At 47.8% G+C, this 12,846-nt stretch overlaps 1 protein-coding gene across 1 annotated transcript; it reads right to left on the bottom strand.

Annotated features, from left to right (window-relative positions):
• Positions 1 to 8,431: 8,431 nt before the first annotated feature.
• On the bottom strand, positions 8,432 to 12,846 carry dhcr7 (7-dehydrocholesterol reductase). Its single transcript, XM_076147006.1, has 8 exons — positions 12,683 to 12,846; positions 11,090 to 11,196; positions 10,712 to 10,934; positions 10,536 to 10,626; positions 10,159 to 10,372; positions 9,857 to 10,061; positions 9,638 to 9,769; positions 8,432 to 9,464 (listed from the first exon to the last, which is right to left on the bottom strand). Exons 1-8 carry the CDS (start codon positions 12,764 to 12,766, stop codon positions 9,000 to 9,002), a joined length of 1,521 nt encoding a protein of 506 aa, XP_076003121.1. The 5' UTR covers positions 12,767 to 12,846; the 3' UTR covers positions 8,432 to 8,999.

Below are 12,846 nucleotides of genomic sequence, written 5' to 3'. Positions count from 1 at the left end.
AGAGAGAGAGAGAGAGAGAGAGAGAGAGAGAGAGAGAGAGAGAGGGGTGATGGGAGGTTGAAAGAGGATCATAAACCAATGAGTGTGATGGATGAACAAAGGAGAAAAATGCCGACACGACACGCTGCAGGCCGAATGAAGAGAAAAGACTTCAGAGTCGAAGGACGGACGCCAAAGTTAGGACGAGGGACGACAGACGCTTCACTAATTATGTGTGTAATCTGTTATCTGTGTAAGGCCGTGATGGTGGTGGTGGTGGTGGGGGGGGTCATTATTCGCTCACAATCTGTGTGGCACAGCAGTAATAAATGAGTGTGTGTGTGCTCCTCCTATCTCTCACTCACAAACACTTGCTTGTCATTCACACTCACACACATACACACACACACAAACGGCTGTCCCCTGATTTATTCCCACTTACTCGCTCAAGTGCGGAAATTTGGACAAGGGACAGAAAAAACAACAGGACGTGCCCTTGAGCAACATGATCCTCACGCTCTCTGCTCCTCTCTGCTTCCTGTCTGCTTCCTCTCTTCGTCTTCTTCTGCTTCTTCTTCTTCTTCGTCTAGCGAGTTAAAGTGCAATTCTCTCACTATCATTCCTGAACATCCAGTAAGCATGACACTTCAGTGCTAGAAGGACTTTAAAGATCTGGTCAAACCAAACCAACCAGCACCTCCACCCCATATAGCTCAGTGTAGCATAGCGCCCCCTACTGAGCAGCAACAACACGCTGACCCCTTCAGATGACTGCAGATGGTTTGAGAGAGGAGTTTAAGGGGGCCAAAAGTGTGTGTGTATGTGTGTGTGTGTGTGTGTGTGTGTGTGTGTGTGTGTGTGTGTGTGTGTGTGATAAATCCCCAATTCCTTTCCCTCCCAGTTAGAAATGAAGAGTTGAGTGGAGTTGAGCGGTGAAATGTCATTAGAAAGCGTTTGGCCAAGCGATTTAACCTCTTGCACAGATGGCAACATTATTCCTCTGCTGTCTTAAAGTTAGAAATGAGTTGACATCTGCCTGTGCCACTTGCAGCAATATATCACAATTTATGACGATATTAAATAGACAATTTATGGATCTATTTCTTTATGTGAATCTGTATTCATGTCAATCAATCACGCCGTATCAGTGATAGATCACCAAAGAGCATCTGAAGTGTGTATTCATGTGAACGGCCATTCACACCATGAACGCTTCCTGCTACAGGGGCTGGAACTGGAGAGAGAGAGAGAGAGAGAGAGAGAGAGAGAGAGAGAGAGAGAGAGAGAGAGAGAGAGAGAGAGAGAGAGAGAGAGAGAGAGAGAGAGATTTTAGACGGTGTGAATGAGAGGGCGTGTGGAGGGAGTTGTATATGAGACTGGGTGTGGAAATGTGGATATGTGCACCTAGGGACTGTTCACAGGAAGACACACACACACACACACACACACACACACATACACACACACACACACACACACACACACACACACACACACACACACACACACACACACACAGGCAAATATACACACACGCACTGTGAGAAAGCTGGGAACATAAATGGTTGGCAGGCCTCAGAATGGATTCTGCTGGGCACTGTGCCAGCCGGGAGAGGAAAGTGGTGGGTGTGTGTGTGAGAGAGAGAGAGAGGGAGAGAGAGGGAGAGAGATTGAGAGAGAGATTGAGAGAGAGATTGAGAGAGAGATTGTAAGAGAGATTGAGAGAGAGATTGAGAGAGAGATTGAGAGAGAGATTGAGAGAGAGATTGAGAGAGAGATTGAGAGAGAGATTGAGAGAGAGATTGTAAGAGAGATTGAGAGAGAGATTGAGAGAGAGATTGTAAGAGAGATTGAGAGAGAGATTGAGAGAGAGATTGTAAGAGAGATTGAGAGAGAGATTGAGAGAGAGATTTCCAGTGTGAATTGAATCGCCGCTCTGTGCCCATATTAAACCTCACTCTTTTTTTATTGTCACAGCTTACAACACTTTCTGTATACCAGCGTGCATATGAAGCGTGACGCGGGTTGAGGCTCGAGGGCTTCATGGCAGCAGCTGTGTTGGCATAAGCGGCATAAATCCAGTGACAGTCCCTCCATCTAAAAACAGCTCGCCCACACAAAGCCCAGCCAGGAGGACGAGGGGCGGAGTCAGAAGAGACGGACATCATTTCACGGCTGACACAGCATGAAAACCTCTACCTCCACACACACACACACACACACACACACACACACACACACACACACACACACACACACACACACACACTGCTGTACACAAACTGGGTCAGACAAAGATAGAGAGCCAAATAAATGGACCTTTTCCTTGAGATCAAACTTACTGTAGGTAAAAAAAAAACGTTGCTGTGCCACTCGCCAGACAGGAAGTAGGAAGCGGAGAGAGGAAGTTCACAGCCGCTAATGACAATGCACTACTACACGCCTGTCGCTCGGCCCGACAGCTGTGGGAATCCATTCAGCCGCCAACCACAGATTTAGAAACTCATTTCTGGTGACCAGCAGTAAAACAAAGCTCGACCCGCGTGTGTGATTCCACAAACCTTCACATTAGGTATTAGGATGCAGACGGGGGTATTACAGTATAACTAGATGGAGGCAAAATAAATATTAAATTCTCTTCCTAATGCACCCCGAGACACTCTGAGGATCTGATTTCATATGCAGATGGATCAGAGAAGCATCACACACAGACGATGGCCAGAATCTAATTCTCGCCCCTCAGAAACGTCCTCTGATGCTGACGTGAAGCCGCCACGCCGGCGGCCATATTAAAGGTTACAGCACAGAACTCCCCCTCTTGTTTCGTTGTAATTTTTTCCGTTGTTTATTGTTGTGGGACGTGCGCTCGCCGATGTGTATCCAAGCAACGAAACCCACACGAGGACGAGGAGTTATTAGTGAACCCATTGCATTAGCTTCAGCTGAACACAGCAGCATGTTGTGGGTGTTGTTCCCACTGCGGGGAGACAGAGCATACCTCTGCCAAGGAGGGGCAGTCACACAAATGGGTGTGGCCTATAGGAATGGATGTGAATGGAGTCAATGAAAGAAGACTTTTGATTCTATGAGTTCTTTGAGTTCAAAGGTTACAGGCAAAGCAAGAGTATGACGGTAATCACAGCGCCACCATCAGGCTGATCGGGAACAACACTTCATGGGTCCCTAGCAGGATCCCTAGCATCCCTATTACTTTTTAAGACGTGCCGTTAATTGATGAATCACAAGCTGCTGAGAAGGCAGACTTTTACAGTAGCTGAAAATGACAAACACACACACGCACACATACGATTACTACACATGGAGGATGATGAGGAGTAACGGTGGCCTGGTCACCACTGGGTGGCCGGGTTGGGCCAGAGTATCAGATAAGGAACGATGATATAGCGTGACGCCCGGGTTTAAAGATGTGTGGGATGGAACGTGAGACCGGAACTTGGACTTTGTATGGCCATGGCCGTGTGGGGTGTGGGAGGTCAAGGTCAAACGGAGGGTGGAGACAGGAGCATGTGTTGGGAGCTGTTCCGTCGCAGCTACGGATGACACTGAAGGGAATGAGAATTAGTGAGGGGGCGAGGTATGGAAAGACGGCGGGGAGGGGGGGGAGTAACAGGGCGTGGTTTGGAATGGACCGTGTGTGTGTGTGTGTGTGTGTGTGTGTGTGTGTGTGTGTGTGTGTGTGTGGAGAGGCCTATCATGCTTCTTCAGTCCCTACAGACGCGTATCAATCTCTGTAAAAGTAGATTCTGCTGCTGGCCCGTTGGTCAAGTGCAGCACGTGGTCACTCTGTATTTCTGGCGCAGGTTCTGGCACCGCTTAGTCGCAGGCAGAACCAACGGGCTAGGAGCGCCGCGGCTAATGTGGCGAGGAAGAGCAGGACTCACACCAACAAACAACAGGACACACAGCCAAAAGAACACACTGATTGGAGGAGCAGCAGGCTTACAGGGACAATACTCAGCTTTGTGTTTTTGCGTCTAATGGTAGAGTCTTAACAAAAAGTTAATATGATAAAAAATAAAAATAAACACACAAATTCCTCTTAGCCACGCGGTTTTGAGGCACATGTACACGCTGCCCCCTACTGGGCTGGAGAGGAATTTAACACTTCATCACACGCTGCTTCAAGTTGATTTCTGCATCATTTCATACACAAAAATCTGACAAATTACTCCAAAAGTAAGGTGGCAAGTTACAAGAAAACTTAATCATTATCAATTTAATGTATTAAACACAAACATATGAAACTGCCACTGATCCATTATGAGACGACGTTGTATCATCAAGCCTCTTCTTCTGCTTCACATATTAGCAGAGGTAATAGATTGGATCGCTCTCGCGTGTGTGTGCGAGTGTGTGTGTGTGTGTGTGTGTGTCTGTGTGTGTGTGTGTGTGTATAATCTATACCGTGCAGGATTTCGGTGCTGCATATGTGATTGAGGCTAATGGACGAGTGATCGCGCCTCGTGATTTATTAAAGAGGAGGCTATTAGGAGCAGCAAGAGCTATCGCTGCCACTTCAATTATCATTAGAATCCAGTTCAGTGCAGTCAGCTGGTGTGTGAGTGAGACGTCAGCATCTCTGCCCAGATCCTGCTAAGTCGTACAGGGACATACAGGGACGCCAGCAGTGTGTTTGAAGATTCTTCTTCTGTGCTTTTGGCAAGCGTGTCCTTATAAACCAGGAGGTCAGGAACCATACGGCAGAACGTTGTGGTAGAGATGATTCAGCCCCCGACATTTGACCTCCTTCTTGTGCAGAAGAATGTTTTGTTAGCATTGTTGTCATTCCTCGTTCAATCCACTCGACACAGCTGATGAGTAATCATCAGCAAGGGGAGGGAGGTGTGTGAAGCGCTCAAGTTGTGATTTATGCTTTATGCATCTGGTACAAAGTCATGTGTATATTTTCTGTACACTCAGCTGAGCGTCTTTCCTGTGTGTGTGTGTGTTTGTGTGTGTGTGTGTGTGTGTGTGTGTGTGTGTGTGTAGGTGTGTGTAGGTGTGTGCCAGGGAACGTCAGTGCCAGCTGGTAATCCTAAATGCTGGAGAAGGGCGAGTCTGGTCAGTCTGGGCAAATCTGCTCTGAGGTTTCAGTGCCAGCGAACATTCCCGTACCCACTAAACAACTGACACACACACACACACACACAATTCACCTCACACTCACTCGCCTGGTCAGTCATCTCCAGGCAACCAAACATGTCAAACAACCCCCCCCCCCTCTCTCTCTGGAAAGTACCCATCTGTTTCTTGTGTCTGTGTGTTACTACTCAACCTTAAGTGTGAGCGTCCATATTTGTGTTCATACAACTCCTACTTGCGTGTGTGTGCGTGTCTGTAAGCTCAGTTGAAGTAAAATTACTCACCCACTCCCCCGCTTGTGTATTTTGGGAGTAAATGTAACTGTCACAGAACGCTTGTCATCATTTATAATCCGGTAAATAGAGGATGTGTGAGTCGCAGCTCCCCCCCTGCTCTCCATGCATCCCCTTCAATAAGAGGAGCGGAGTCAAGCTCTGCACAGCCGTGCTCAGATCATGTAAATTGGTCAATTGCGTGTGTGTGCTCCTGCTGCTTTGACTGCTGGTGTGTGAAGGGAAACGTGTGGATCCTGGTTAAGCATCAGCCATGGATTTGTGTCTTTGTTAATCCTCCTTAATCTGTCTTTCCTTCCTTATCCTTTGTAAATTCACCTCTCTGTGACTTGAAAGGAGTCCAGCGCAAAACTAAAAACTTTGTTGCCTCAGTTTGTTCTGGTGGCAACTTTCTTGGTACATTTTGATGACACAGACTCAAACTTGATTTTGCTGATTTTGTAAACCTGGCGCCCCATAACTCTCCAGACATCTTAACAAGGATCACATTTTAACGCAAGGTCGTCATAGTGACCAATAAGCCAGATAGATGAAGATAGATGAAGAAGAAAACCATTGTTTTGATCTGAGACCGTGAAGTTCAAGTTGCCGTGTGTGTGAGGTGAGGAGGAGCAGACACTCTGTTATTTAAAGGCCTTCAGCTGGATCAGCATTGTCATCTAAGGAGAAGCTCACCTGCACCTCCTGCTCTAATCTGTGGTTAGTCTGACATTCCGATCGTTTGGATCTTGTACCGGGCTGGGGTCAGAGGTCAACAAGGAGGTGGAGGAGGTGGAACAAAGACAGAAACAGACGCACAGACTCCAGTGATTCCCTCTGTAGTCACGCAGATGATTGGCCAGAGAAGAAGAGAGGGAGGAAGACCAAAGAATCGGCGGTAGGAATTTCACCGTCTGAACCCCAGCAGGAGAAATCAACATGATGAAGGCCGGAATTACTCCTCTGCCTCCAGCAGGGAGCAGCCGCTCTGCCTAACCTCACTGCCGCACTCCACTTTATGGTACGTGGGAAGCATCAGTGCCCACAGTTTGCTGACAAATCATGTATTTTCTGCCACCTTTCCTCCTCCTCGGCCTCCTCCTCCTCCTCCTCCTGCTGGCTTAAGATTCCTACAAGTCTCTCAGCCCCAAACTTCCAATAAAAAAATAATTTGTCCCCTTGGGAAATCAAGCCAAGTTTGGCAGAGGCGCAGCAACGTGCGCGAGCAAGTGTCCCGCTGCGCTTTCTGTATATCTCCTTCCTCCCCTCCGCTTTTATTTCTCGCTCTTTCATTTTCTCCAGCACTCATTCAAACTCTTTACTGTGGCCATCTTTCTCTCTGACCCCCACCTGCCCCTTGCTGCAGATGAATGTGCAGCTGCCGAGAAAAAAATGGAAGAAGAAGCAGCTTCCACAAAACAGTGATTGTGTGTGTGGGAGATTTATACGGAGGGGAGCACGATCCCGAATCAACAAATTCAATAGTGGAGCTTTTAGTGTCTTCACCAGAAGATTGTGCCTTTCTTCAAATTTCCCCCTCCATTTGTCAACTCGCTCATGAGTCAATCCAAACCATCCAGTGGCGTAAACCTCCCTCAGCCTCGCCCCAACACTTCCTTCCCTTCAGGGAGAATTTGAGAGTCGGTTAACCTGACAAAAGAATGAAGCGGTAATTCGGTTGGGTGCAATGAATCTGCCGCATCGCATTATCTTTGTATAAAAGCAAAAGAGGGAATCAATGGGTCTTCCATTATCATAACTGATTTTCGTCCATTAGCGCTACCATTACAGTGATAGGAGCTGTATTGATGCACAGGTTGGTGCTTACACGGCATAATCGGCTGCTCGGCGCGATGGATTGCTCACACGCTTAAGAACACGGCTGGCAAACCGTAAGCTGTTAACACAACTACATCTTGACCTATAGCCACACATTAAACATTCATTCAACAAACGTATTGATCTGATTAGATCAGAGTTTTTGAAGGAAGCAATGATATTATGTTAATTCATGTTCATGTCACGTGGAAGTTTAGTTTTGTGCTTAGTTTGCTTTATTACATTTAACTGTTGAATGTTGTTACTGCAGGCGTGTATTTTATTTTAGGCATGATTTGTGTTATCAGTAGTTAATGACTGATATGTTCTTCTGCCAGTAACTCCATCTCCAGCACTTCAACTGTGCAATCTGAACACTGGATGGACATATAGTGAACCCCATTGTTTCAAGCATTTACTGGAGTATGGAACCTATGAAAGGGGGGAGGGGGGGTTCCAGGGTGGTTCCACTCCCAGGAGACACTTATTTACTGTGTCCTGAATATATACAATACGTGATACCTATACAAACCCCATGACTACTGTTGCTGAATGTTTACAAGCCAGTCAAAGAACGACGTCTCTGAGCTGAGTACAGTAATTGTACAATAGGTAGAGAGAGAGAGCGAAGAGAGCAAAGAGCGAGAGAGAATGAGAAACAGAGGGTCGCTCTGATCGGGAGAGTGAGGTAAAAAAAATGTTAGAGAGCTTTTGAGTGAAACGGCGCCCTGAGCTTAAACGTGGTGTTTGTGTTTATCCTCGGCAGATAAAGCAGATTTCTGGCTGTTTGTGTATCCAGGCCTCTTCTCAGCAGGGTGACGATACACACCATGGAGGTCATATATGTGTGTGTGTGTGGTTTTTACTACACCATGTGTAATTAAAGCTCTGGTCTCATTTTGTATCGTTTGTGTGTCTGTATTGTTTACTCTTTCCTTGTGTGTGTGTGTGTGTGTTTAGGCCACACGGGGTCAAGTTAGGATCCGGCTCTGTGCAGCTGCTATCTGGCGCCACCTGGTGTCCGACATTACAAACAACTCAAAACTAATTGAGCGTCTTTCTTCACTTCTTTCCCTCCTTCTTTCATTCAAACTGCCCTTCTCTTTCTTTAACTCTCCTTCCTTCCTTCCCCCATCCCTTCTTTCTCTCTTCTCACACAACCTTAACATGAACACAAACTCATCCAGTCCGTCTTCATGATGATGAGGAGGATGATGAAGGAAAACACAAAAACGCAGCAGAAACAAATCAAGCAGTTGTAACAAAAAAATAAGAAGTTTATTTTTTTATCACTCGAGGCAAAGGCAGTGCTGGTTTGAGGAAATACTCGGGTTCCAAATGTGATAATCAGACTCAGCAAACACAAATCAGATTTATCAATTTTGTAAAGATATTTGTGAAAGTGCTGTCCCTTGTTTGATGGTCGAGTACAGAAGCAACATGTGGTCGCCTCTTTAACCGTCAACCTGTAGGTCTGACGATGATGATCAGTCAGTTCCCAGAATGCCTTGCAACTGATAGTCAACCAGTCAACCAAACCAAATGTGCCAGTGCCATGGAAACAGCTGAGTTAAACTGTGCTCTAGCTGCGCAGAAGCCCATAGAGACATAGAAATACAGGAATGTTGTACTCATGGTCCTTACAAAACCCGCACGCACGCACGCACGCACGCACGCGCGCACGCACGCACGCACGCACGCACGCACGCACGCACGCACGCAGGCAGGCACGCACGCAGTTCATCTTGCTATTTCATTCAGTTGTGCTGATTTTGTATCCATCGTCATCTGTGCCCCGGCCACCTTCCTCCCTCTCCTCTTCCTCCTCTAAAACACCCCGGGTACGAGCCTGCACGGCACGGCGTCGGTGTAACGAACCCAGTCTTTGCCGTACTTGCTGCTGCAGCGGTGCTCATCGCGCACACAGCGGTGCACCAGCAGGATGGTCATGTAGACGATGTAGAAGTACGGCAGCAGGTGGCCTGTCCCACAGGCGGCACAGTACGCCAGCGAGCCCATCAGGTCTCCCGTGTAGTTGAAATGTCGCGCCACGCCCCAGAAACCGGAGGTCATGAGCTTGCTGCGGTGGACGCCGCCGTCGGTGGAGCGGTATGAGCACTCGATGTACGTCGGCTTGCGGCCCCAGATGGAGCAGGAGCCCTCGGTGCGGCGGAAAAGGTCCTTTTGGTGATTGGTGGAGCGGAAGACGTAGTAGCCCACGAGGCCCAGCGTCAGCACGGCCATAGCCTGAGGGGCAGAGAGCTGGACCGGGTGGTACACCAGGTACAGACCCTGCAGAGAGAGCAGCACCTTTACATACACGCATGACACCCTGCTGACATTCATGTCTGATCTCAATGTGCTTGTTAGGCTGTACTGGCCTCGGGTTGGTTTAGGCTCAGACTTAGCTAAGCCTTAGTGACTCAGTACGAGTGAGAGTGCAGACCAGAGGGATACTGACGTACCTGTAGTGTATAGAGGTACGGCAGCCACACACAGTCTCCCCAGCCCAGGTACCAGCCGAAGTGGTCGTGGCAGATGTCGATGGTCTTCAGGTACCAAGCCTCATTCCAGAAGAAGTCCAGCACGTAGATGGCCTGAAAGGACACAAGGTGGCAGTGTTGCTCAGCGTTTATCATGGCTCATATCATTTCTGAGGTCTGGATGAAGGTCTCTCTCTTTACCTGCAGCACATTAACCAGGATCATGGAGTTGGTGACGTGGCCGTATAGTTCTTGCTGCTTGGCCATGTAGGACAAATTAATGATCGTCCAGGCCACTATGCCCGGCCGGCCGTTGAAGAAGAGCTTGAAGTCGAACCACTGGCCAATGCGCGGGTTGAACTCGATGCCCATCATGTAGTTGTAGAAGACGTTTCCCGTGAACTTGCTGCAAATTCACACAGGTACAAGAAACTCTTTCTCTCAGACACCAGCTTTTGCCTACAGGGCTGCGAGTCCTCTCTGAGTCGTCTCTGTCTACTCACCAGTCCTCTGGGTTTGTGGGGAAGAAGTGGGCCTTCATAAAAGCAAACGTGGCCACGGCGTATCCCAGTATGTTGGCGCACCACATCAGCGAGATCCAGTTGTCGAAGATGATGGTGGGAGAGAACCAATGGAAATAGTGCGCGTTGGCCAACCACAGAGCGTGTGTGATCAGCCAGCACTGCAGACCGTTGATCTCATACATGTTGATCAGGCCTAGAGGACGGGCAGATGAGGGTTGAACGTAACGAGACAATGGCTTTAAGAGCATTTATTTGGAGATTTGTACGTTCAGACATTGGCGTGCGTGTGCATGTGTGAATGTGTGTGTGTGTGTGTGCGTGTGCGTGTGCGTGTCTGGAGAGTGTGCGAGCATTACCAGCAGGTGTCCTCGCTCCGCCCTGCACGCCACCAACATAGCCAGGAATGAACTTATGGGTGATATCAGGGACACACATGTACAGGAACACCTGAGGGACAGACAGACCGAACTTGTCTCAACTTGTCCGCATCCACAAAAAATGTCCAGTCCGCGTCTTCTTCCCGACCGCTTACCTGGAAGCCCACCCAGACGCCATATATTTTGGCGGCTGACCAGGTGAAGGAGGGTGCCCGGGCCCAGATGGAGAGAAGGGTGGTCTCTCCGTGGTACAGGTCGAGGAGGGGCTGGCTAACAGAACACTGGAATTGGTCACAGGCCATCACGAAGTAGAAGACGATGAAAGGGGCGAAGCACAGGAGGGCGATCACGCTGATCAGAGAGAACCAGTCCACCTCCCTAAATACAGACACAACACACTGAGTCAAGACACTTACACTCCATCGCAGACTCATACCCTGCAAACTGAAGCAACTGAGGCAGGTGTGTGTATGTGTGTGTGTGTGTGTGTGTGTTTTAGGACCAAAGCAACATGTGACATAACCTGAACTCACCACGCCCTCCCCCACTGTGCGGGCTGCTCGCCTTCTTCTGACAGCTTCCCATTGGTGCTGTCCTTGGTACGCCTCCTGGTGGACTCCATGGCCTCTGCACCGTTCATCTGTGGTCAAGGGAAGGATCAGGTTATATTCTGCGCTCTTGAGGTAACAGCATTCTGTCATATTCACCCAAGGCAAAGAGTGCAACTAGTGTTATCTATGTTTTGTCCCTCAGTACATTTGGCTTGTTTTCAGCGATGTCATGCCTGTAACCTGATAGTGATTATAATAATGTCATGACAGATCACATCAAGCCAAACCTTTATGAAGAGGTAATGAGGTCAATAGGGAAATCCCAGCGCACGTCCTTGGAGGTTTCTGATAACAAGCAGGGCCTTGAGTGATAAGAAGAGCTTCTGCTACGAGCTCTCAACCAACAGATGCAAACAGACGTGAGAGAAGCACACAGAGTTGCACAGGATCTACAATTAGTGCAGAGTAAACATACAGTACTGCCACTTGTTGAGCGATAAAAGTGTATAAGATGTATATCCATTTAATTACATAATAACAGTAACACTATTTTGATGGATTAGACAGATATTTGATCATTTTAGGGAAATATTAACATTTTAACAGATTCTGATCTCAGCTTCAGCAGCCAGATGAGGTCAATGAAGTCATCTGCTTTTACATTAAACAAATTTATCAATAAATTGGATTGCGGGATAATAATTTCCATAGATTTGAATACTTCTGATTCTCTGCGATTCTCCCTGAGTCATGCGAGCACCCCCGGGGTGAACAGAGGCCTCACCAGGGGCCTGCACCGCATGTTCAACCACACCTAAGATTCTACAACCAGTCTAGTCCAGAAGCCTGGAGCCAGTAAGGAGGAAGTAGGCAGATCCCTCCCAGGAAGTGGAAGTAACTTAACTTAACTTAATACTTCCAGCTGGTGCGTATTGAGGGTTGGCATCATGGTTACGGGGTTAAGTCATGTAGCACCACCATACAACTTCACCCCCACATACATACAAAACCAAGAATCATATCCTTAGTTAGATCCATCCCTCCTGACCCCGTGCACCACCTGTGGTACACGATTATCCGTTTGAGAACCACTGACACAAATACTTCCCCTGAATAAACTCTGCACACACACACACACACACACACACACACACACACCTGAGCTCCTTCACTTCATTATTAATTCTTGCACTATCTATCTATGCAACTATGCAAACAACATAATGATTTCAGAAAAATACTCCAACGTGTCTACGCGTCCCAAGTGTTAGATGGTATTTACACATTCAGCTAAAGGGTTAAAAGAACAAGTCAGGGTTGCGTAACCGCGCGAAAAGAGGTTGTTGTGTTAGCTGGTGACTTTTGTTCAGATGTAGCGTTGCTTCAGCTTTGCTCTCTCTCACCTTGATGCAGCTGCACTGTACGTAATGAACAATAAAGCGCCGCTGCATCAGATCTGTATGATAGACGATGATCCTGATGTTCTGAACTGATCCGTAAAGCTTCTGACGACATCATAACATCATAAACATCTTCATAAACGTATTAAACCTCACTTCGCCGCCGCTCACTCACCGCTTTTGCACTGGATGAAGACGAGGATGAAGCTTGCAAGTCTCCTCTTCTTCCTCCTTCCTCCCAGGTTGTGCTGCTGCTCATGTAACGGCTGGAAAACACACACACACACACACACACACACACACACACACACACACACACACACACACACACACACACAC

Source organism: Genypterus blacodes, unplaced genomic scaffold (assembly GCF_046128005.1).
Source record: "Genypterus blacodes isolate CSIRO-AG114 ecotype Tasmania unplaced genomic scaffold, CSIRO-AGI_Gbla_v1 ptg000036l_1, whole genome shotgun sequence".
Taxonomy (NCBI): domain Eukaryota; kingdom Metazoa; phylum Chordata; class Actinopteri; order Ophidiiformes; family Ophidiidae; genus Genypterus; species Genypterus blacodes.
Note: the sequence above shows the minus strand (reverse complement) of the source record. Positions and strands in the feature narration are given on the sequence as shown.